General features: G+C 50.0%; 1 protein-coding gene across 1 annotated transcript; it reads right to left on the bottom strand.

Annotated features, from left to right (window-relative positions):
- Positions 1 to 7,442: 7,442 nt before the first annotated feature.
- Crabp1 (cellular retinoic acid binding protein 1) lies at positions 7,443 to 15,066 on the bottom strand. Its single transcript, XM_055622180.1, has 4 exons — positions 14,901 to 15,066; positions 14,274 to 14,452; positions 11,790 to 11,903; positions 7,443 to 7,720 (listed from the first exon to the last, which is right to left on the bottom strand). The coding sequence occupies exons 1-4, from the start codon at positions 14,968 to 14,970 to the stop codon at positions 7,670 to 7,672; spliced, it is 414 nt and encodes a 137-aa protein (XP_055478155.1). The 5' UTR covers positions 14,971 to 15,066; the 3' UTR covers positions 7,443 to 7,669.
- Between the last annotated feature and the right edge of the window lie 9,355 nt (positions 15,067 to 24,421).

Genomic DNA, 24,421 nt, shown 5'->3' with positions numbered 1-24,421 from the left:
ATCGCTTCTGAGGCAGTTACCCTCAGAGGTCAGTGTTGAGTTGCAAGCAGATATTTCCATGTCTGCTACCTTCCCTGCTCCCCACATACTCCATACTTTGCCACAAAGAGACTGGCCAAAAACTTCCCAGGTTGTGGAAGAGATGCCAGAGTGGGACAGCTGAATATGAGATGTTGGCTTAGTTTCATCATGGGTAGAAGAGAAAAAGAAAAGGGAAATACAAAGCCGTCTGCTTTCTGCAAACTGCTTCTTGGTTAATACTTTGGCTTCTATCTTAAACTCAAAAGTGGGTACCTTTCAGGGGTTGGGTCTATGTCTCAGTTGTCAGAGTACATATATACATAGAACATAGATAAAACATACGGAGAACATACAAAGCTTTTTATTTAAACCATATGCCTATAATCTCAGCACTGGGGAAGTGAAGGCAGAAAATAAAAAGTTCAAGGTCATCCTTGGCTATAGAGTGATTTAGAGGCTACCCTGGGATACATAAGACTGTCACAGACAACAAATAAAAAGGCTATATGCCAACAGTGCTTGCTGTCCCACTCACTTGGGAGGCTGTGGTGAGGCAGGAAAATAACTTGAGTCCAGGAGTTCAGGGCTAGTCTGGACAACACAGTGGCAGTAAACCTACAGAGTATCTGATTAATTTACAGAACTCTGGAAGTAGATGGGCTGTTTTGATTTTTTTTTCTTTTTCCTAAGCAGAGTCAGATTGCAGCTCTGACTGGCCTGGAACAGGATCTGTATACCAGGCTGTCCTGGAACTCGCAGAGATCCTCCTGTCTCTGCCTCCCAACTGCTGGGCTCTGTAAGCATCCTTTTGTCTGAGCTCTGCTTAGCCTTTCTATGATCTGACCACTGGGCAGCAGTCGGTAACACCAGCAGAGTGAACACTGATGAAAACTTCATGTGTCGGCAGGTGGGCATCAGAGCACTTGGCCAATTTTTCTTTACACAAAAGAATGAAGAACTCCCTCACCTGAGACTCCTCTCCTGGTCCCTAGATTTTGGCTCCTTTTCAATTTATTTGTTTACATTTTTTTTTTCAAGACAGGGTCTCTCTGCATAGCCCTGGCTGTCCTGGACTCACTCTATAGACTAGACTGGCCTCAGACTCAGAGAGCTGCCTGCCTCTGCCCCTGACAGCTAGGATTAAATGCCTGTGTGCTAGGCTTATTTATTTGCTTATCTATCTATCTATCTATCTATCTATCTATCTATCTATCTATCTATCTAGTTTTGAGACAAGATTTTAGCCAGGCTAAACTCACAGCAATCCTCCTGTCTCAGCCTTCCGAGAGCTGCGATTACAGTGTGGCCATCATGCCAAGTTTTATTATTATTTCTAAATACCACCATCTCTTTGGGTTTTTGCTTGTGGTACTCCTTGCCAAAAAAAATAAAAATAAAAATAAAAATAAAAATAAAAATAAAAATAAAAATAAATTAATCCAGAACCTGGCTGAGCTTCTAGATCTAAATACCAATTTACAGCTTGTGTGTGCATGTGCGTGTGCGTGTGCGTGTGTGTGCTGTGTAGTTGGAAATTCAACCTAGGGTCTTGTGCATGGCAGGCAAACACTCTACCCCTGAGCTTTGTCTCCAGCTCACAATGTCCCAGACTATGGAAGCTCTGTAGCACAATCATCCAGTGTCTCCAAAGGACAGAACATGATGAAACAGAGGGGAGGAGAGAGATTAAGAAACCAACAGGACAAAGCAGATCAGCGGGTGTGCTTACTTTTGTCTTGGTTTGAACAAACAGATAAAAACAAGTCCAGAGCTAATGGAGCATCTGTAAATCCTGGAAAGGCATTTGAAGATAGTAGGACTTGCTGTTATTAATGACTTTTAAGGTGCCACGCTCATGCAGCTATCTACTGTCAAAGGAACCGGTAACCGTTAGAGATACATACTGGAAGGTTCTAAGTGAAATATTAAATATCTGGGCTTAAAAATAACCTGGAAAGGGAGAGAGTAGATAAAGCAAGACTGGCCGTGATGATTGTAGCAGCTGGGCGGCAGGCACATGGGACATTATATGGCTTATCTCTACTTTTGTGTATGCTTGAAGTTTTCAACAATACAGAGTCAAAAGAAATTCCCTTGACCTTAAAAATCACCTTAAGGACCAAGGGCCACTCATGTCTCCTCCTGGGTCCCATCTGCTCACATCTGGAGATGTGAAGAGGCTCTGGTGCTTCGAGGCAAACGCGACTGCCCAGGCAATTGAAGTCTTTGTAGTCACAGGTGATTTCAGCTCCATTCTGATTTTCATTTTACCTAGCCCTTTAGGAACTCTATGAATATTAATTTTTACCCACTGACGCCCCACATTTCTTTTATCTTAGAGTGCAATTTTCTAGACATTGCATAGATGCAAGCGATGTTATTATTATTTTTTTTTTGACAAGATCTGAGAACTTCCCTGACACTAATGGGTAGGTACAGTTAAGTGTGGAGAAGGAAGGGAAGAATTCCTGGGGGTACTCCCAGAGGACAGGCAGCTCTGAAAGGAGTGGGTGGGGACCAGGGTGGGGGAAGGAAGGCTGTATCTGTAGGAGCGCTACCCCACTTTCCTCTAGTAGCATCCTGGCTGTGTGCAGTGAAATATTGGCTACCATGGTGATAAAGGAACCGAAGAGGAGGAGCTTGAGAAGGATGTTAGGATACATATGAATAAGGCTGTGTTATCTGGAAAATATCTTAACATTACTTGCTCCTCTGCCTAGGATGTCTGTGTTAGTTAGCTTTAGCTGTCACCTAGACACAGTTATCAGAGAGAATCTTCACTGGGGGATTGCCCCGGTCAGATTATCCTGTGGGGGTATATAAGGAATTGTTCTGGTCTTTGATTGATGTGGGACAGCCAGACCGCTGTGGGCAGTGCGACCTCTGGATGGGTGGGCCTGGGCTGTATAAAAACAGCTAGCTGAGCGTGAGTGAGCCAGCAAGCGACGTTCCTGCTCCAGCTTCCTGCCCAGACTTCCCTCGGTGATGAACTGTGACCTGGAAGTGTAAGCTGAAGTGACTCCTTTCTTTCTCCATGTGGCTTTTGGTTGGAGTGTTTTACTACTGCGATTTATTGTAGCATGGTGCCAGAAGTCATCATGAATGACAAAAGTTTGGGGTATTTTTGAAACAGGGTCTGGCCATGTAGACCAGAGTGGCCTGAATTTGTGATTGACAGTAGTGCTAGAATTATGGGAGTGTGAGACCAAGCCTGCCAATGTTCTTTATGGTACACGGCGGATCTGTCAGTCATGAACACCTTCAGCTGACTACAGAAGCTGAGATATCTGCACAACTGGTTTAAACAACAGAATTCACCGTCTCTTCTGAAATCACAGTTAGGAATTTAGCAGCAGTTCAGTGTCGACGTCTCTCGTCTGGCATCTGAGAGTCTTGTCTCTTCATGGTCCAAAGATGGCTGCAGCAGCTCTAAGCATCACAACACTATAGGAGTAAACAATTCCAGTGGCAATAAACAAAGTAGTTTCTCAGGCCTTCCTCCCTCAGGAAGGAAAGGTCTTTTCCCCAAAGGAATTTACTTAGCAGACTTCTCCTTGAGTCTCAGTGGGCAGAATTGGGTCACATGGTCATTATAGTCACAATGCAGGCTGGGAAAATAAGCCATCTTTGTAAGTCCCTGCTGTGGGATTTGGACATAGGACACAGGGGTTAAGAAAGACATTGAGCCAAGCAATCCATCAGTTTGGCGTTCCCAGGTCTCCCTGCTCCTGGGCAGAATTTTCTATAGAGTCCATGCTCTTCAGTGGGGCTGGGACTCTGCCTGATAACTGGGACACAGCGACTGTGTCTATGTGGGAGGATGACTCCTGAACTGGTGTTTGCTTCCCAGCCTCAGTCCCTGTGAGGACTTCCTCTTTCTCGAAGGCTTGAGTCTCAGGAAATGTTGGCTCTCCATCAGTCAAAGACTAAGGAATTCTTAGCCCACCACAGTTCATCTGAATGTCAGATATTTAGTTAGCTCCTTTCTCTAGCTCCATAGGGTGCAGGGATGTGGGTTACAGGAATTGCACAGAATGTTGAATGACAGCATAGGAGCACACCAGAAACACAAGCATAAACCAAGCTATCATCGTGAGCCCTAACCTGCTTAGAGATAAGGTCATATGACTAATATCTGGGTAATTACTGGCCCTTATTTATTCATTAGTTGTGATTGGCTCAAGGGTGGTTACATGACCTAAGCCAGTTGTATAAGAAAATCAATCAGGCTGTTGAAGGGGGTTGACAGAGAAGCTTCCCAGAACTGTGAGTTTGGGTTGTTAATAAGCTCCATTCTTGCAGCTCTTCCTTCTTTGCTGAGAGTGTCTGCATTGTTCATAAGCTGAGGAGTCAGTACATTCCTTCAGAAAACCCCAGCCACTTTATGGCTACAGTTCATGTCGTGTGCAATCACTCCTTCAGATCAGGCGTGTTCAGAGTGGTAGCCGGAGGCCAAACACTCATTTCAAGTGTACAGTTCAGTGGTTTTTAGCATATAGAAGTGTGCAACCATTACCACATTGGTTTTAAAACATGTTCATCATCCCAAGAAGAAACCAGACCTGTCCCTCTCCCCCAAACAGCTCCAGTCTTAGGCAACCACTGAGTACTTTAAACCTCCCTGGGTTTGCCTAATTTAGACATTTGAGTTTAAATGGAATCCTATAACACTGGTCCTTGTGAGCTGCTTCTTTCACTTAGCACACTACGTTCTTTGTCCGTCCATGTCAGAACAGAGCAGGTTCTTCTTGCCAGGACTGGCTGTGGCTGTGTTTATAGCACTTGTCAATTGAAAGTGCACCCAGAATTTGATGTCAATTATGAAAAACCTGTTCTTCTATTTTATCTGGTGAAGCCAAATCATGGTGGCCTTTGGATACCACACCAAGGAATCTGACATTCCTGCTATAGACCCTGGAGATTGCTGAGCAAGAGAGAAGCAAGTTTAGAGTGAGTTTAGAATGACGTGTAGTGAGATTATTCTCATGGCAGTGATATTTTAATTTAGATTAAAATACCCTGTGGGTGGGCTCAGTGGGCAATGGTGCGTGCTGTGCAAGCCTGGAGACCTGAGTTCAGTCCATGGAACCCATCCACGTAAGGGTGGCAGGGGAGAACCAACTCCCAAAAGTCACCCTCAGACATCCACCCTTCTCTTTCCTTAAAAGAGGAGACTGGGGGAATATGACATCCCTGAGCCTACATCCATCCCTACAGAACATACCAGATGAGAGGTATTCCACAAGGAAATGAGAAACGTCGCATCTTCATCGGAAATAAAACGTAAAACCACTTATGCTGTAAAACCAATACCATTCAAGAGATCCAGTCTACAGCAGGTGCTCTGTGTGGCCAACTGGTGCTTTTACCTCCTCTTATCATCCAAATGTTTCTGCCCCGGCCTGCTGGCTGGCTGTTGTAGCCCAATGAAGGCTACAACCTCCTTCACTCTGATTCCTTCCTCATCCCCTGTGAAGGCTAACCACATTTGTAAAGGGCCAAGATTGAACCAGCCCGATTCCCAGAGTGAAAAACAGATGGGCCTTTCCAACCTTTCTGCAACCAGCACACCCCTTATGGAGCAAATCCAGATGTGTGGAAGACAGTGCAGAAGCAGGAATCCAGGAAGAGCAGCGTGTGAAGCTTTGCTTGTCCCACCCCCACCCCATCTTGGCCACGAGCAGCTAGTTCCCACTGGGTATCCTCACAGTATTCAAACACACAAGCCTCACTGTCTTGTGGCCACCTCATCTCCACTCAGGAGTATGTTTGCTGTCCATTACATATCAATCTGGGACCTCCATCTTTGAAGTCCCCCCACCTCTCCTCTAAGACGCTCCAGAGCAGTTCCTGTGGTGCTCTACTCCACTCCTTAGGGCACTGAGGATGGACTTGGTCAGGGCCAGAGAAGACAGGTCAGCAGAGTGGAGGTGGCGGCATGCTGACTGTACTCTCTGGTCCCGGGTGCGTCGGAGCACAGCAGAAAGGAAAGTTGCTTGTATTCGGGACTTCAGGAAGTTCTGGGCACAAGCATCGTCACTTCAGGACCCCAGGGACAAAATGCAGCCCCGCATCAGGCTTCCTTTGACTCCCAGAATCTAGCTCCAGTTGACACATCAACACCTGATGGCATTGAGGCCATAGGGAGCAGTGTTTTAGGGAAAGCCGGGGATGGTATCACAGGGGTGGGCTCAGGATGGGCACAGGTATAGGTGTTAGTAAGGTTGGAGAAGCACACAGTGGGGCTTTGGGCTGTGAGGTGTGAGGATTCCTGTAAATATGCCCCCATTCACTCTTGGGGTGCCCCTGGGCCTTAGATGTCTGCCTCAGCATAGTGTAAACGCTTGAGGGTCTCCTGGCCCGTTCCAGGACCTAACACTCTGACCAACCCTTGCTGAGAGCCCAAGGGCTTCAGACAGGAAGAAGAGAAGCATACCAAGTCAGTGATCATGAGGACAAGAATGGGGACTGGGAGAGGCAAAGCTGCCGAGCCAGCAACTGTCCTGTAGGGACAGTGATGCCAGATTTCCCATCTCTTCTCGTAAGAAAACAGAAACCCAGATTTCTCTCTCTCTTTCTCTCTCTTGAAGACTACCTTATGTATCTATCCAATGCTGCCCTCCAAGCTTGCTGTGTAGCTGAGTATTGTTCCACGCTCTCAGTACTGGTATTACAGGCATCTCCCATTGTGCCCAGCTTAACCCGCACCGGGAGTCAAACCCAGGGCTTCACACATGCTGGGCAAGCACTCTATCAACCGAGCCACTTCCCCAGCCCCCACATCCAGGCTTTTAAGGTGAATGTTCTGATTTTCAGATGCAAGCACTGGCAAGTGTGAAAGTCACTGTCTGTACCTGCCCGGTGAGATCCACTGTCTGCCTAGCTTCGGCCTGGGAAGGAGGTCCTCTAACACCCTCCCTAGCCCCGGTCTCTCACTGATCCTCTACACTCCAGGTGCATTGGGCAATGCACAAAATGAAAAGGGCCAGGCCAAGAGAGATTAGAATTCTTTTTCATGTTCAAAGCCAAGTAAGTCTTCTACTGCCTTGGGGCTTGTCTATGCAATCCTGGCTGTCCTGGAACTCACTTTGTAGACCAGGCTGGCTTCAAACTCCCAGAGATCTGCCTGCCTCTGCCTCCCTGAGTGCTGGGATTACAGGCGTGGGCCACCTCACTCTGCTGCCCAGTCCCTTTCTTACGCACTCTCCTCAGCGGAGCCCTTGGATTGTGCTGCCTGTTTTCCTACCAGGAACCACCATTCAGGACTAACTGAGCTCGTGCCTGCTGATGGATGTTCCATGCCCTGTAGCTAGGCCAGCAGGCCAAAGCTGACAACGTGACACAGGCCAACACAGAGCTGCTTTGACTCGCAAGCTCCAACAGAAGCAGGCGCCCTCAAATAAAGAGCCTTGAGATTCATCCAACCAGTTTAATGCCTGGTACAACCATGCAAATGCCAAACCAGGGGTGCACAAGGCAACAGGAGCCTGAGGGGGGCACAACAACATTGTCATAGGGAAAACGGGGTTGCCTAATATTCACTGGGGAGGGGTGTGGGGGAGAAAGACCCTCTGGCAGCGCAGGACGACCACATACTCCTCAGGGGAACCTGCATCCCGTCACGAAAGAAGGAACGAGCTGGCCGCCTTTACTCCCGGACATAAATTCTTGTGCACACCACATCATCGGCGCCAAATGTCTGCCCAGAGAAGAAAAGGAAAACCAATCAGTACAGATGCCTGTGAGAAAATGTTTAAAACCCTTCACCAATGAGACAACTGACTGTCCTGTTAGTAGTGCTTCCTAGCAGACTTCAAACCCTGAGCTGCGGGCTCAAGCTAAGTGCTCAGGGCAGGCACTCTCCACTAAGCTCCCCTCTCAGCAGAGAAACAGCTAGGCCATAGAATTATGTCATATCCAGATCTTTGCTTCCATAACCTGTGAATGCTGATGCAAGACATGCAAATTTCCTGGCTTTGGTTTTGAAATGAGGCTGAAAGAAGATGAATGTCATATCAGATATTTCTCAGGGGCTTCTGTGTCGTCTCACCCTCGAGAGTGAGGGGCTTGGGCAGCTGCAGCCAGATGGGACTGTGCTTTGGAGATAAGATAGAACTGCATTCTGGGACACAGCCATCTAGCCTGGGAGACAACAGCCTGATGAAGGGACAGCCAGACCTCTGTATGCATGGCTTCCACACCTTCACAGTCAACCAAGCACAGATTAAAATATTCACTTAAAACCTGCAAACATCCTAAACACGGATAATTTTTTTCATGTTATTATTCCCTAGGCTGTATACTATGACATATTTGCGTGGCATTTATATGCTATTGTGTGTCATAGGTAAGCTAGGAATGACTAAACTAGGAATGATGGCAGAGGCTTGTCCATAGGCCAAATGCTATACCACTTTATATAAGGAACTTGAGCATTTGAACATTTTGGTGCCTGCAGGGGTCCTGTAACAAATCCCCTATGAACGTGGAGGTTTAGCTATAATAATCATCACCTCTGAACTGAAACACTATTTGCAGATGCAAGAACACATAGCATTGGCATTCTGACCCAGCACTGCAACCATAGGCGGGCACGTCTCTCCCTCCCTTGGCCTGCTCGGGGTGGGCAGGGGGCAGTGTTGAGGGGAGGGCTCTTTCAGGCCAAGACTCTCTATGACTCTGTTGGCTAGAGGGAGGACATAAATCCTTCCCCGGATGGGAAGGAACATTTTTTTTCTGGTTCCTGAAATGGTAGCACCTGTATAAGTAAGACGTCTCAAATTCCCCCAAACTGCCAATTACTCATGAGCCTGCTCTCCTGGGACTCTCACACTCAGAACAGGGAAAGCAAATGTGCATGTGCAAAAAAACCAAAGACAAAAAACGGCTGGAAAGATGGCTCGGCAGTTAAGAGCACTGGCTACTCTCTTAGACCAGGGCTTGATTCCCAGCACCCACATGGCAGCTCACAAGTGTCTGTAACTCCAGTCCCAGGGATACCACACGCTTCTCTGGCCTTCAAGGGGACTGGCGCACACATGGTACAAAGACATGCAGGCAAAACATCCATGCACATAAAGTAAAAGTTAAAACAAACAAAGAAAGACAAAGACGAAACCTCCCCAATTGGCAGCCTTCGTGTTAGGTTCATTTGTATGTTTATTTGTTGCACGCCTTTATCTTTCAGATTATCCAAATGGCTGACAACTCAAGAGAAGCGAAGGCTATTGTGTAAGAGCTTAATTATCTCAAGGTCTTTAGATTATTTTTTTTAAATCTATTTGTCTCATCAAGTTGGGAACAGAATCCAGAGTCTTGCCCAAATGAGGTAAATGTTCTATTAGCCATACTGTTTTATTTTAATCAGTGTAAGAATGGGATGTATTTCATATCCTTACCCTTCCAGCACTTAGTGACCAGATGCTTTTGGGATATTTGCTAAGGCATCACATGCTTCCAAGAAATATTTCCCTCTTATCGTGATTATTAAGGAGTTCCTGGTGAAAAGGGCAGTTTTTAAGGGCTTTGTGTCTCCCCTCTTTCCCATTATTGAGGAATTATCTGATGCTATGTCCTGGGCATGTATTGGGGTTCCCACCATAAATCTACTCTTCAGATGTTGCACCCTAAGAAGCATGCTGATTTCCCAGAATTCCTAGGGCCTACAGCCACTTAGGTTTCTGGAGCTCACCCAGGTGAAAAAATAGCTTCATGACCTGTGAAGAAATCCCCACATTTCTAACTGCAATTGAAAAGCTCTTTCCAGCCTCCCAGTGCATACATTTATGCTTAGACATTCCAGAGAGAAACTCTATAGAGCGTCCCAGAGCACTGCGAGGGAGTATACTCAGTTTTCAAAGGAAGACAAGTTACAGCCCATGGCAATTTACTGTTGGCTCTGGGGACACTTATTTCAACTAAACTACAGTTACTTACCTCTCGTTACATGGAGATTACATCTCCCAACGTTTTAGATTTATTAACGATAATAACCCTTGAAACAAAAGCCCACATTTCACATCCCAAATGCCAAGAGTTAATGCTCCCTTTGAGGCTTGTATATATGTTCGCTGGGCCAGGGGAGGAGGCCTGGGAGGAACTGCAGTGTGGGGGTCGTAAAGGACAAAATGTGGTGGAGTCCTTCGTTGACATTTAGACTGTGCCTCCAGCTTCTCCATATTAAAAAGATCAACAAAGTCCCACCTTTTCAGTGTAAACTGATCAAGCCTACTTAACCCTCAGCCAGATTCAAGAACCCTAACATCCTCCCATTCCTTGCTACCTCTGGTCCCTATAAATTCCATGTCCCTGTCTCCCTCGATTTCCAAGTCTCTGCCTCCAATTGCTCTCTGGGTCTGTGAAGTGATCCTCTGCTGGGAACATTAGGCAGGTTGCAGATTAAGCCAGGCCTTTGTCCATGAAAGAAGAGCTGGTTAAATCATCCCAGCAAAGGACCAGAGGAGAGGAAGGGGGAGAGAGCAAACGGCCTCAGAGCAGCAGACAGCTCAATGTAGGGTCTTCTTACAGGCTAAACATGTAATTTTAGGGCTGGAAAGACCCTCAGGGGCCGCAGCTCAATCTCTCATTTTTATAGCAGGAGGAAGGGAGTGTGGGAAGGACAGAGAAGGTCCATGCCACGGTGACACAGGGCATCCTTCGCCAGCAAACTTTTCAGGCTTCAGTACCTCTAGGGAGATACTGACTAAAGGAGTCTCACGGGGAGATGTGAACAGATGCCTGATGGGAACAAAGGGTTCCTGGGCCTCTTTCTAGCCTGGGGTGGGAGCTGTCAGTCAGTTCTGAAACCCTGGGGAAGCAAGTGCAGGTTATTCGTCCTCTCCACCTCCTCTTTCTTCTGTACAAACCCCAGTAAGATGTAACTAAGTTAAACACTGTTTTTCTTTGCAGACTGGGTATTGTTCTATAGCCTCATCGGCTTGGAGCTCCTGACCCTTCCTGCCTTCAGAAGGCTCCATGGCAACACTGGGTTACTGCCTGGGCTGGACATAAAGGCTTTACACTTGGCCTTACTAGGTAAGTTTTGCTTAGCTGTGGATGCTTAAGATGTTTCTGTCTAGGTCAGGCATGGCGGTGCAGGCCTTTGATCTCAGCACTTGGGAGGCAGAGGCAGGCAGAGCTTGAAGGTGGAGGCCAGCTGGTTTACAAAGTGAGGTCCAGGACAGGCTACACTGAGAAACCCTATCTCAAAAAATAATAAAATAAAACAAAACAAAAAAGCATAAAAAGAAACAACAACAAAATACTGCATACTTTTAACTAGTGCTCACCCTCTCTGGTGAGCCTACCTTTCCACACCAGTACATTAAGATACTTCCCAAATTGGCATTCCTTGCCTGGCTCCTGGGGGGCCATCAGAGTTTTTAAGTCTGGACTAAAAATATTCTGTATGACTTTGAATGCGGATGTGAGAAAATGTTGTGAAACTTTTCTCTCCCAGCAAAGTGGATCATGGGAGTGGGGGGAATCTCGTTTTGTCTAAGCTGAGGGGTTTCACTGAGCCTCAGCGTGCCAGGCCAAGCCAGAGAGGAGACTGGGGTTCTAAGCCACCACTGGGGTTGGCACAGAACAGTTTGGACAAAGGTCTGGCATTCAAGTCAGTCTCAACTACCCACCTTCTCAGCCACCCCTACACCCCCACGCCTTCCAACCTTTCTTGAAAAGTGAGCATTCGGACAGCACACTTGTACGGCCCACCTCTGGGGAACCCGGGGAACCCTGGGATTGACTCAGAGCCGAAGGGTCCTTACCAGGATCAGCTCATCGTTGGCTAGCTCTCGGGTCCAGTAAGTTTTGGGGCCATCCCCCTCAAGCAGAGTTTGTGTGCAGTGAATCTTGTTCTCATTCTCCCAAGTGGGTAAACTCTGCAAGGCAGGAAAACCATTAGTGATATTAATTACCGTCTCGGCAGCGGGAGGGGAGGAACACAAAGAACACCAGAGAATAATCGCCCAGCAGAAAAGCAACACATGGTCCCTGTCAGCCGGGCCCAGCGTCTTCTCTGCTGAGCCACAGAAAGGACAAACTCAGAGTGACGGTCATGGCTTTATGGGGTACAAACTCACCTTGTCTCACACATGCACAGCCTTGCTGGAGCAGCAAAGCCTCGGGCATGCTTCGCATCTCTCGGAATAAAAGCCAGCGTGCACAGTGATCCACTGTGATTCAACACAAGGAACCTCCCCAAACAATTTGGACTTTAAAGTACCTTCTGTCAGAATCACAAAATGTTACAACGGTTGAGATGGTACATTTGCAACCATTCTGGTGGCCAGCAGATGAGAAGGTGGGTCTGTGCCCAGATTCCGGACTAACACCTTCCTCTCTCCACATTTCTCCTCAGCCTAGCACGCAGCCTACTCGAGTAAACCAGCTATCTGTCTCTGGGGATAAAAATGCTTCTGCTTTTCAGATTACATCCTTCTAGAAACATTCTGTGGAAAAACCAGGCCAATCTGAAGGCTCTTCAAGGGGTTGGAGGTGAACAAGCAAAAGGGAGAGTCCCTGCAGCTTCCCCAGTATCTGCACTAAGGCAAAGTGAGATACAGCTGGGCTGGGTGTCGCTGAGCGTGCACATAATCACTTTTAAACTAACACTTGGGACTCCTTCATTAAACAAGGGGTGGGGGAAGGGGTGGGGAATTTTTAAGCTCTGCTTTCTCCAGGGTGTTACATGATTCTTTTGTTGTTTTTGAGTCAGAGCTGCCCTCTCCGGCAGTTGCTTCATTCTGTTTTGTTTGATTTTTCTTTCTCCCTCCTGTGATGCTAAGGATTGAACCCAGGGCCTCCCACACGCTGGGCGCATGCTCCACCACTGGGCTGTATTCCCACCCATGTCCTTTTTGTTTGGTTGCATTTTGGTTTTGTTTTCAAACAACGTGGTGACTTGAACCTCAGGTCACACTAAATTCAAGCAGGGGTCAGTTTTGATGGGCAAAATTCTGATGTCTCATGAGTGAGCCTGCTATCGGGGGCCGTGTCTCTCTGTCCTTCCAAACATGGTGACTGGAGTCACAATTGGATCAGATAGATATAGGCTCTGGAAAGAGAAAAGAAGTAATTTCCCATTCTTTAGAACGTTGTTACATTACTTTTTTTTTTTTTTTTCATTCTGTAGGTCTGCCTATCTTTGAGCTCACAGGGATCTGTCTGCCCCTGCCTTCGACGTGCTGGGATTCAGGGCACACGCCACAACGCTTGGCCTCATTTGCAGATTTTTCAGAACATTGGAAAATCTGGGTGTGGTGGTTCACTTTGTGGTCCTAGCACTTGGAGGAGACAGGAGGGCTGATGCAAGTCAGATCCAGCCTGGGATATAAAGTGAGATCCTGTCTCAACCAACCAACCAACCAAACAGGAAAACAAATACACAAAACAACAACCACAAAACCCGAGGTGGAGAAAGGGGCGTCCTTTTAGCATGAGATAGCAAGGCTGACGCTAACCAGTGCAAGTTTTGCAAAGAAAAACAGTAATGTCAAAGCATTTGCTCCAGACTCACCCTTTGGCTCATGTTTCAGGAAAACAAAACAAAAACAAACAAATACCCTCCCCCCACCCACCCTCAACTTCTCTTGCTTGTTGGATACAGTAGTGGGTTCTTGTAATCCCAGCACTCCAAGGAGAGAGTCAGGAGCACCAGCCTTATGGTTCGAGGTCACCAGTTTTACACTCAGAGTTCCAGGCTAGCCTAGTCAGGGTTACAAACCCTGTCTCCTTATGAATCAGTCTCCCTCTCCTGCGCCCTCTCCCTCTCTTGCCCTTTCCTCCTACGGACCTCTTTCTATCTCTCCCTCGAGGACTTAGAAAGGACAATTGGTACATTTTCTGAGCTAGAACCTGCGTTGCTTTTACTTTAGGGAGAATTTCACCATTCCCTTCAAGACTTTAAACACGGAAGGGCAGGAAGAGGTGGCAGCCGATCCGGGTTGTGCAACTGGATCCAAACCGTTCTCCCACGGTCCAGGGACCCAGGGAGCAGGGCCCTAGATCAGCCGCCCCACCTACTACAGGTAACTCAGCAGCTGCGCGGAACAGGAGACGGAACCTTTCCCCCACGGTCGTCGCCGGAGCTAGCGCTGAAGGCGCCGTCAGCGGGGCACCGACCGCAGCCACCCAGAGCGCAGAGCGCGCGCGTGCTGGCACCGGGGGACAGTGTGGGGAGAGAGCCGGGCAGGTCACACAAACCTCCCGCGGGCTGGAAGGGGTGCCCGGGAAGGAGGGTCGGGCCTCACCCTGCACTTGCGTCCGTCCACTGTCTCCTCCTCGAAGCCCTCTCCGACCTTGAAGCTGATCTCCGTGGTGCGCACCGTGGTGGACGTCTTGATGTAGAACTGGTCCCCGTCCTGGCGGATCTCCACGTGAGGCTTGGACGCCGCGGCCACCGCCACCTTCCTCAGCATGGCGTTCACACCTGCGCGCGGAAGCGCGAGCGCGGGTCAGCCGCCCGCGCCCGCTCGCTGCCCCCAGACCTGCCCGGTAAGGCCCCATCCTCTGGCTTCTCCACTCGCCTCGGTCCTCGTCGGGGGAACCGAGGCTCGGGCACGGCAAGTGGCTTTCCTGCGCTACCCGGCGTTTTCATGCAAGACCGGGTCTCAGACAGTCCCCAGCTTAAAGTCCCTGCCCCTCGCTCTGCTCTGGCACGAGAGAAAGACGGGGCCGTCGAGAAAGGCGCCAAAGGGCCAGCAAACGTTAGCTGAACCGCTGGGGTCCGGAGCCGGCTCTCCTTTACCGTGGGGCTGGGGCGCGGCTGGAGCACAGCAAACAGGTCCATTGCCCCGCGGACTCCCTCCTGCCCGAACCTCCCCGGCCACCCTCTCCGGGACACGGCACCCCCGAGCGCAGCCTCGGCGCCGGCTTACCCAGAGCCTTGAGGAGCTCGTCGAAATTCTCGCTGCTGCGCATCTTCCAGGTACCGGCGAAGTTGGGCATGGCGGCGGCGCGAAGGCGGCGGCAGGCACTCCCCTCTGCTGCGGAGCGGAGCGGCAGCGCACGGCAGCGGGGCGAGGAGGGACTGGCGGTCCGCGCCCGGCCGCACGCGCCTTGAGCCGCCGGGGTAGCGCCCCCCGCCGCCCTCCTGGGGCCCCGCCCTCAGGTCCCGCCCCCGCCCTGCGTGCGCGCGGGGAGGGGGAGGGGGCCCACGGCAGGGCCGGGGGGAGGGGGGCCCAACTCCCCGCCCTAAGGCGCTTCCCCGTCCTTCCTCGTCTTCCCAGCCGCCAGTGATGCAGCGTGGAGCCCGCTCTCCCGCGTGCCTCCTCCACCACGCCGCCCGCAGCCTGTTTTAAAAAGGGTGGTGGGAGAGGGCTTAATGAAGCCAGGTCGGCCTGGAGGCCGAAGCTAGCTAGGTAGTGGGGATTCAGGGATCATGACATCGGTTGGTTCTCTACTTCTGGCTATGTTTGAAAATGTCCTTTCCTTAAGGTTATAGTGAATAAGGCCATGAGGGATGGGGACCACTTTCTTCCCACCCACGCTTTACTTTTTGGCTGCCACTAGCGGGGGGTGGGGGGGGTGTCCCTCTGCTCTGGCCTTTGGTTAGCTTTTGAGGACCAATTGGAACGAGTGGCAGGGAAGGCCCAACCCCCACCCTGCCAGCCTTGTCACCGAGGAAAGGAACCCAGGCTGGAAACCATGGGTCTTCTGCCTTAGAAAGGACACAGGACGTCACAGTCTCTTTGTTGCTCGCTTTAGACCAGGTAGCTGTCGAAGAGACTGAAAGCGCAAAATAAAATAAAATGCAGGGAAATGCGGGAGCATGTTTTGCCTAAAATTGCCAGTTTGAACGCTACAGGCCTGCTGGGAAGGCCTAGCAAGGAAGCCTCACTTTAGCTTTGACAGATCTGAAAAGCAATGCACACTCCGTTGTGCCTTTCCGGCCTTCCCCTTTAGACCTCAACATTTTATTGCAGCCTCTTTCCACTGTTTCACCACGGACACACCTCAGCCAAACTGCCCAATTCAGGATCCTAGAACCTGCCCCACACGGCCCCATCTCAGCCTTTGACCATGCTGTACTTGCTCTCTGAAGTTCACATTTCCCTCGCTGGGTTGAAAAAAAAAAAAAGCTTTCCCATTCATCACAATATAGGTGTTGGAAAATTCTGTTTCCTAACCAGATCACCTTCCTCTGAATGTACAGGATTCCCTTGTGGTTTTGCTCTTATTCCAGTCTTCACTGCTGAAAATTGACCGTTTAGGGCCCAGTGATCAAAGCTGATCAATGCATCCTCATTTCCTCAGGCTCAGCCAGGTGGGGCTCATAAGTGAATCGATTCTCAAAAGATGCAGATGTTCTGAGGCCTGGGGGTGATGGTGTGTGTGTGAGAGGATTCCTCAAGGACCTGGAGGCAATTTGCACCAAGCACTAACCGAAGAGAGGTCCTGCACATCTGAGTGGCTGAGATTGGTCTTCTGCCCAGGGGTCCTGAGAAGCCATCTATGACAGCTGAAGACGAGAGTACAGAGGGGCCATCCCTGGCTGGAAAGGGAGTATGCCTGTATTTTCACGTGAGTGCTTGGGACCAGAACTCAGGGCCTCGTATTTGTGTGACGCTGCCATCTGAGCCATCTCCCAAGCCCTCTAGCTTGAAATTTTTAATCTCTGAACAAGGGGCTCTGCATTTTCATTGTGCCCTGGGGTCTACAAGCTAGGTATCCTGCCTCTACAGTGATGGGGCCAAAGGAGGGGTGTCATGAAGCTAACACAGGCCTCCACCTCCACTCAACACCGCTGGCCAGCAAGGCATTACCCATGAAGAACAGGGCCGGGAGCCGGAACCAGTCCTATAGTTTGTAGCCCAGGGGAAGCAGGATGGGAATGGGCAGGTTTTACAGCAAAGGTACTGCATGGACTAGAGGGAAAGGGAAGACAGGGAAAGTGGAGGGATTCATGGTGGAGAGGTGGTAGGGGAGGTGGCTCCGTGTGCTCAGTGCTCACAGTGCAACCGTGAGGACCAGTTCAGATCCCCAGCACTCATGCAAAAAGCCAGGTGTGGTGGCACGTGCCCAGTGCTGAGGAGGTGGCTCCCTGGCACCTACCTGCCAGCCAGACTATCTGTGTTGGTTATCTCCAGGTCCGGTGAGTCCTAAAATGAGATGGAGAGTGATTGAAGAAGACACTTAATTCTCAAGCTTTCATGTGCATGCGCACACAGGTGCAAACATACATGCACATATACCACACACAACAGAGTCAAAGAGAGAGAAAAGCAAGGGGAGTCAAGAGGGGTCCAGAGGGGCCTGCCCCCAGGTCGGCATTGTCACACCATGAGGACAATGTGCTATTGTCAGGCATAAAGCAAGGATAGGGTCCAGGAGGGAAGTAGGCTGTCATTGCTACTCTGCCTTAGTTACCAGGAAACATCAAACCCAAGAGGGCAACAAAGAACTGTGGTTCATCTGTGGACCCAGACTCAGGTTCCAGAGAAAAGACCCCTCCTGGGTAGGGGAGGTCCAGCTCTTGGCATGGGCCTAAAAACAGACCGGCAGAGTCCCCTAAACCCTTCTTCTGCTTCTTTCCCTTTTTAACTTATGAACCTTTGCCAAGGCCTATCTGATACAGGAACTGGGTACAGCATCATGGATGGTGATCATCAGGATCCAGGGCTTGGGCTGAGGGCTCCCTGTTGCACTGAGAACCTAGAAACTGTGCTTGCACATGGCTGACAGTGCCTGATGGCAGGTGTGTGGTCCAGCCTAGGTTGAGCCTGAAGAGCAGGTCTGAAGGGGATGAGAGTGCAAGTCGTTTGACCATGTAAACCAGAACTATGTGCTTTCCAGCATGGCTGAAGTATATAACCGAAAAGGGTTGGCGGGGGCGGGGGGGGGGGAGTTAGTAAGCAGGCAAGAGTCTTCCACCAAGAACAAAAGGCCACAAATGGAGTGGGAAGTTCTGTCTTTGTCCTGTCCTTTCCCCAAAGGGTGTGACGGGTGTTCTGTGAAGGATGGGGAACAGGTTGCAAGATGGGTCACTCCTTGGTAAAGCCCCAGAAGGACCCCTCCTGTGAACACTAAAAGTAATCACATACAGGGAAGTGACGCTGGGTACCTGGCAGGTTGCTGGGGGGCTAAAGAGCGGAAGTGGGGCTGGCTCTGGCTGACTGAGGAGTGTGCTTGTCTCTAGTCTAGTTGGGACTCTTACACTTAGGTGCAGCATGGTGGATGTGGCCTGAAGCACAAAGACAGAAGAGTAGGGCTACGGAGAATGGTAGCAAGGACAGCTTGATGTGGCTGGTGACATGGCTCAGCTGAGTTCAGCCTCCAGGGCCATATGGTGGAAGGAGAGAGAGGACTCTCACAAGCTGTCCTTTGACCTCCACATATACACCAGCAGTACACGGCCACACAGCAAATAAATGAATTAATTCAATCTTAATTTTTTTTCCCAAGAACGTATTGAGTTGAAGGGCCAGGAGGAGTCCTGGACAGAAGATAGAGGGACGTGGGGGTGGGAGGGAGCCTGGGGGCTGGGAAGAAAGCGGAGTGGACTTTAGATCTGAATGTGCCTTGAGGTTGAAGGCCTCTCTGTTGGGGCAGGTGGGAAGTCAGAGCTGGAGATGCGGGGTCTGTGGCGATGGTGCTGAGCCACAGGTGCTGATGTGGTACAAGGAGGGTAGCAGAGCAGATGGCACACGGCATTCGCTAGCTCTCAAGCCCTGTTATCCTGCAGGACTGTTTCAGAGAACCATTTCAGGTGACACCACTCAAGAAAGGTGGGGGCAGAGCGAAGAAAGATATAAGGAGAAAAGTGACACGACCAGATTTCAGTTTAATATTTGTATATGTGTGTGTCATGGGGTGGGGGGAGTCAAATCCAGAGCTTCATGCATGATAGGGTCAGACTGAGCATGTGCGTGTACGTGTTTATGTGTGTGTGTGTGCAGGCATAGGTGTGCCACATTGTAAGTGTGGGCATCAGAGGAAAGCCTTGCATGTCCATCCTCATGTTCTTCCTGGCCTGAGGAAATATCAGACTGAGAACTACTTGCAGAGCAAAACTAACCGGTAAGAGACTGACTTGCTGTTGAAGGTGAAAGGTCACTAGTGAGTGCTGGATTTCTAGCTTCATAACGGTGTGCAGGATGAGGCCACCAACCTAGACAGGGGTAGACAGTTTTGTCTGGAGGATTCCAAGTTCTGACATTACATATTATGGGCTTGAGGCTGTGGTCAACAGATACAGGCAACTGCTCAGAGTCTGAACTTCAGTATTGAAGCAGGACGAAGCATTTTGGAAAGCCTCTAGGATGAGAGGCCAGAGAAAGAGGGTGGGATAAAGCGATGGGGGCAGTGTCGACCACCATGTTTGGACCTGAGGCTTTAGAGTGGACTCTGGGTACTGTGAGGCCTAGTGACAGGAACTAGGGATTCCAAATAAAATTCTGGTTACTTGATCTGGGAGCTTGGCGATGGCAAAGATGGGGTTAGGCCTTGGTCCCTAACTGCCCAGTCCAGGAAGAGTTGATTGGCACTGGCAGGGAGACAAAGGTGACTTGTCTGAACACATAGCTGTACAAGTCAATTAATTCCATGTCTGTGGGATTCTAGAGCTTTCCAGGGAGCCCTGTGTGGGCTGACATTAACAACCCTGTTATTGTTTTGGCTAGAAAATCTGATCTTAGAGAAAATCTTCCTGGAGGGGAAAAATTCTTTCAGAATATAAGATCCATGAGTGCATTTATTTACCTGTTTACTGACTTAGAGGTGAAACTGGGGGTCAGAGGAGAACTGGCCTGAGCAAGATCAAGGAGAAGAAGCATATCACGGGAACTCTTGAGTAGAGACATCAGTATCAAGATGAGACCTGAGACGCTGTGGTAAGGCTACAAAGGGACAGAGAGACACTACAATAGTTCGGGAGTCTTGAATCTGGCAAGCCCGAATGTGACACCAAGCTGAGGTTGGCCTCTGAAGGCAGGAGGACAAAGAAAGTCCTTCTGGGCCGTAGAGATAAGGTCCTGAGGACATAGGATCCCAGTCATTCCCCTCATGCCCCACACGAGGCACCTCTCCAGCACTGGAAGGCCTGTGGAGTTGTTCTCCTGTGCTGGAGCTCAGGCCTGCATCCTCTCTCCAAGACCCCTTTGTTCCTTGGCCGGCCCCTTCGCTGCCTCCCAGTGGCCAGCCTCCCGGGCCACAGGGCCACTGACCTGCATCTCTGTGGGGACACTTCTGTTAAGCTTTGCTATTCTTACTTGGATGCACACCAGGCCCCCTGAAGCCCCCCTCACTTCCCTATCCCCTGCCCTCACCCCACCCCCACCGCTACCCTGGCCCTTGCCTTCAGGCAGACCCAATTCATGTGAAAGAATGGGGGTCAGAGTTCAGTCCTCGAAAGCTGGGGGCTCTGGAGAAACCCCAGGAGGAATCTTCTAGGCAGCTTTCCATAGTGGGGGCTGGGGCACTGTGATCTGCCCAGGACAGCCTGGAAGTCAGCAAAAAAGACAAAGAGCCAGATTCTGAGGAAGAGTGGAATTCAGCTGCACACCCTGCCTAGGTTAGTGGAATGGAAGGATTGCTGGGCTAGGAATCTTGAGGTAGGCAGCGTCAGGACAAAGGCGTCCGGGGACCATGGCACCTGCTGGTAGAACAGTATCCACAGACAGAACTGACTAAGCTTTTACTTCATTCCAGGCACCACAGCAAATGTTTCACATGTACTCACTCATCTGTCCAACGAGGCGTACAGACAAGAAAACCAAGGCTCCAGCAGTGACATGCCATGTCCAAGATGTTATGTTGTGCAGGCAATTCAACTGGCCTTCCCTTAGGGATCTTTAGGGTGCTGACAATGTCCTATGTCAGTACCTGTGTCCTATGACATCAGCCGGGCCAGGTACATCATGACCTGTTGGCCACTCCCCCTTCCTCTTGCTCTCTTGTGTTCTTGCACTTTCTCCCCTCTCTCTGTCTGGACGCCCCTCCCCGGACTCTCTTTCTCTCCATCTCCATCTTCATCCAATAAACCTCCTTGGATTTAAGATGGGTTGTGTGCATGACATTTTTATATAAATACTAACACAAGACCCCTCAGCTAAGAGAGGGCTGGAAGGGAAACGAAGGCGGCAGGGACCTGGTCCCAGATTCATGCTAGTTTATTGCACAGATGGGGTCCTGAAGCCCAAGTGCCTGTTCTCACATCACACAGCGGAGCAGGGGCCAACATTCATCCCTTTCCTGTCATCCATGATCTTGAAATCATGGGGATTTCTGGGCAGCTGAATGCTAATGAGAACAACTCTGCTTGGGACGAGAAGAGAGTGTGGTATTTCTCTTTGCAGCCTGGCCTTGCAATTTGAAGAAATTCACAACGACTGGGGACCTCCATCCTCCATCCCCTCTTCTGTGAGGGGCGGTAGCGCCCATGCACCCCTCCCACCTGCTTCTGGAGGAAGCTTGAGTGAGTAAATGTGTAGACAAGTGGTTCTCATCAGTCACTGGGACCCACGGCTCATTCTTGGCCCGACCACCAGGGGAAATGGGAGCCGGGGATTGTTCTTTGAGTTGTTTCATTGATCCACCCAACATTTTTCTTCTGGATACACTCTGACCCAAGCCTGCAATCCTTAGGAGTTTGATATACCCATTTTGTACATTAAGAAACTGAGGACTGAGGGGAATTGACTCACAATCACAGAGGAATAATAGACAGGGCCAGGGTTTGAATCTGTGCTGGTCTTAGTACAGGGTTCATAGGTGAGGCTGGGTCCATTATCCACCACCACACAGCTTGAGAGGAAGGAGGAAGGCAGAGCAAGTGGCAGAGAACGCAAAGGGGTGGGTGCAGTGCGGGAGGAAGAGGAGGAGGAGAGGGAGAAGACAGCCTGCAGGCAGCAAGGAGGATCCTGGGGAAGCCCCACCCCCTTAGAGGGTGCTGCCTTTCATTGTGAGGCATGGCTGCCTCAGGGAGGCCAGGTACAGACATAACATTGCAGGGACAGTGCATGATGTCCATGCCGGGTTGCCCTAAAACAGCATACACTGATGATGTCAAGATGTCAGATTTCAGGGATGTAGAGCACCTGATTTTCATGCACCAGGTCTTGGGTTCAAACCTCAGCATTGCGAAATAAGTCCTATTTCATCTCAGACTTCCAGTTTCTCTCGGAAACCCAGATGATCTGGTAGCTCAGGACTGGCCTCCCAGCTAACAGAATTCTGCCCTTAGGTCATATGTTGACGTCCTAAGGCCCTGGCTCTGCAGAGTATGAGCTTGACTTAGAGAGAGGCTCTTCACAGAGGTAAGGCAACTCAGGTGAGGTCTTCACCATGGGTCCTAATAGAATACTCCGCTGGTGTTCTTATGACTTGGGAAAGATGGGACTTAGGGAGGTGGCTCAGTTGATAAAGTGCTCACCATGCAAGTGGGAGACCGGAGTTCACATCTCCAGGACCCACAGTAAAACAACAGAGACTGCGCGTGGCACCACCTGCTGGCAGTCAGTGCTTGGTAGTTGAAGATAGATGGGTCCTTGGAGCTCTTTTATATATATATATATATATATGAAAGAGGTTTATTAGATGAAGATGAAGAGAACGAGAGAGAAGGGAGAGCAGGATGTGATGGGGGAAAGAGAGAGGGGCACCCCGACAGAGAAAGGGGAGTGAAGGCAAGAGAGGGCAAGAGGCAAGAAGCCAAGAGAGCAAGAGCCTTGGAGCTCATTTGCTGAGCAGCTTAGCCGAAACTGGTGAGAACCAAGATCACCAAGAGACCCTGTCTCAAAAACAGTAAGGTAGCCTAACACCCCCCACCCCCGACACACACACACACAGAACACACGAATGCTCCTCATGCACGTACTCACATACTGAGAGGGGAGAGAGAGAGAGGATGGAATAATGGGAAATCTGAACACAGAGGCAGAGAATAAAGATCATGTGACTAGCCATCCACAAGCCAGGTAGAGAGCCCAGCAACAGGTCGGGCCAGTCCTGGCAACTACCTTACCTCAGACTTCAGCCTCCACAACCACGTGTCAGCCGCTTAGGTCACTGCATTCTTTATACAGCCCTAGCCCATTGATACACAACCCTTGGCAAGCCAAGTCTGGATGGATGTCAGTGAAGGGAGCTCTCTAGACTCCCTCCACCCCCTCCGAGCTTTCCCTGTCCCTCCTACAGCTGCTTCCCTGCCAAGCTGTGAAGGTGAGGGCTGCCTCTTCACCCAGTATAACTGCCCCCCTGTGATGCAGGAACTCTGAGCAAAATCTGGTTTGCTGGAGCTGCAGAAGGGATGGGAAGGATCCAAGTCACTTGGTTGATGGGCTGGCACAGACCCGCCCGCCATGTTCATGAAATTGTCCGCCATGCGAGGAAGAGCAGATGCTCTTCGGTCTGACGGGGAAGGACTCCTGGTGGCCTGCACCCTGTGGTCTAGAGCCAGATGACAGCAACGTCATCTGAGAACATGTCAGAAACACAGAACCCCTAGTCCCAGCCTGAGCGCTGTCTGAAAATTCACGTGTACCCTGCTCCCCAGGGACACCTGGATCATGTCAAGGGATCACATGCCAACACTGTGGAGTTGCGTCGTGCTTGCAATACGTAGGTGCCTCCTCAAGAAACTCCACTGAAATTATTCTAGGGTTTGACTTAGCAGATTTTGAAACGCTTTTCAATGATTGTGAAGTCCGGCCATGTCTGAGAGCTTCCTCCACCGAAGGCATTTACACCAGCTCTCCCTTTCCATCAGAAAAGCTTCGTAGCAAGTTCCAAAGGGAGAATGGTAGTCTCAAGCTACCTCCCTCCCCCTTGACACAGGCTGTCGGGGAGAGACCTGCGCATATAAGTCCTGGACTAGCAAAAGACATGTTCAGAGCACCATCTGGCTGGGTTTAAAAAAGGTCCAGTGCCTGAACCATAGCACGCAAGTGTTGGGATGAGGGAGCCTGAAAAGTGTGAGTCAAAGCCCAAAAACATGAACTTCCCCAAGATCCCATAACTGTCCTTGGTAGAGATGGGACTCACACGTGGGTGCTTGGATGCCCTGTTACTGATCAAAGTTTGTTCTGTCTCCTGGGATCTAGAAAATGCTTCATGGAAGGACTTTTGTCCTGAAAGCATCGAAGGCATTTGAGTTCCCTCTTGTGAAATCCAAGCTGAGCCCAGTTCTGAGGAAGTTGAGAAAGGCAAAGAGGCGGCAGCTGGTTCTTGTGAAGGCTGAAGAGGAAACATTCCTTCCCAGAAGCCAGCAAGGAACCCCAGGAAGATGCAGAGGGGAGGACCCTGCTCCCAAGTTCAGGTCTTTCTCCCATACTGTGGTCGCTGGTCGTTGATCCTTAGCTGGGACTTTCCGGACTCAAATGTTGCCTTCCACATTCTTCTACCCACACTTTTCACAGGGGCAGGGAGGGTGTGGGATAAGGAATTGGAAGGGGAAGGACAC

The sequence above is a fragment of the Psammomys obesus genome, unplaced genomic scaffold (assembly GCF_907164565.1).
Source record: "Psammomys obesus unplaced genomic scaffold, mPsaObe1.curated_primary_1811, whole genome shotgun sequence".
In the NCBI taxonomy this organism is placed as follows: Eukaryota; Metazoa; Chordata; class Mammalia; order Rodentia; family Muridae; genus Psammomys; species Psammomys obesus.
Note: the sequence above shows the minus strand (reverse complement) of the source record. Positions and strands in the feature narration are given on the sequence as shown.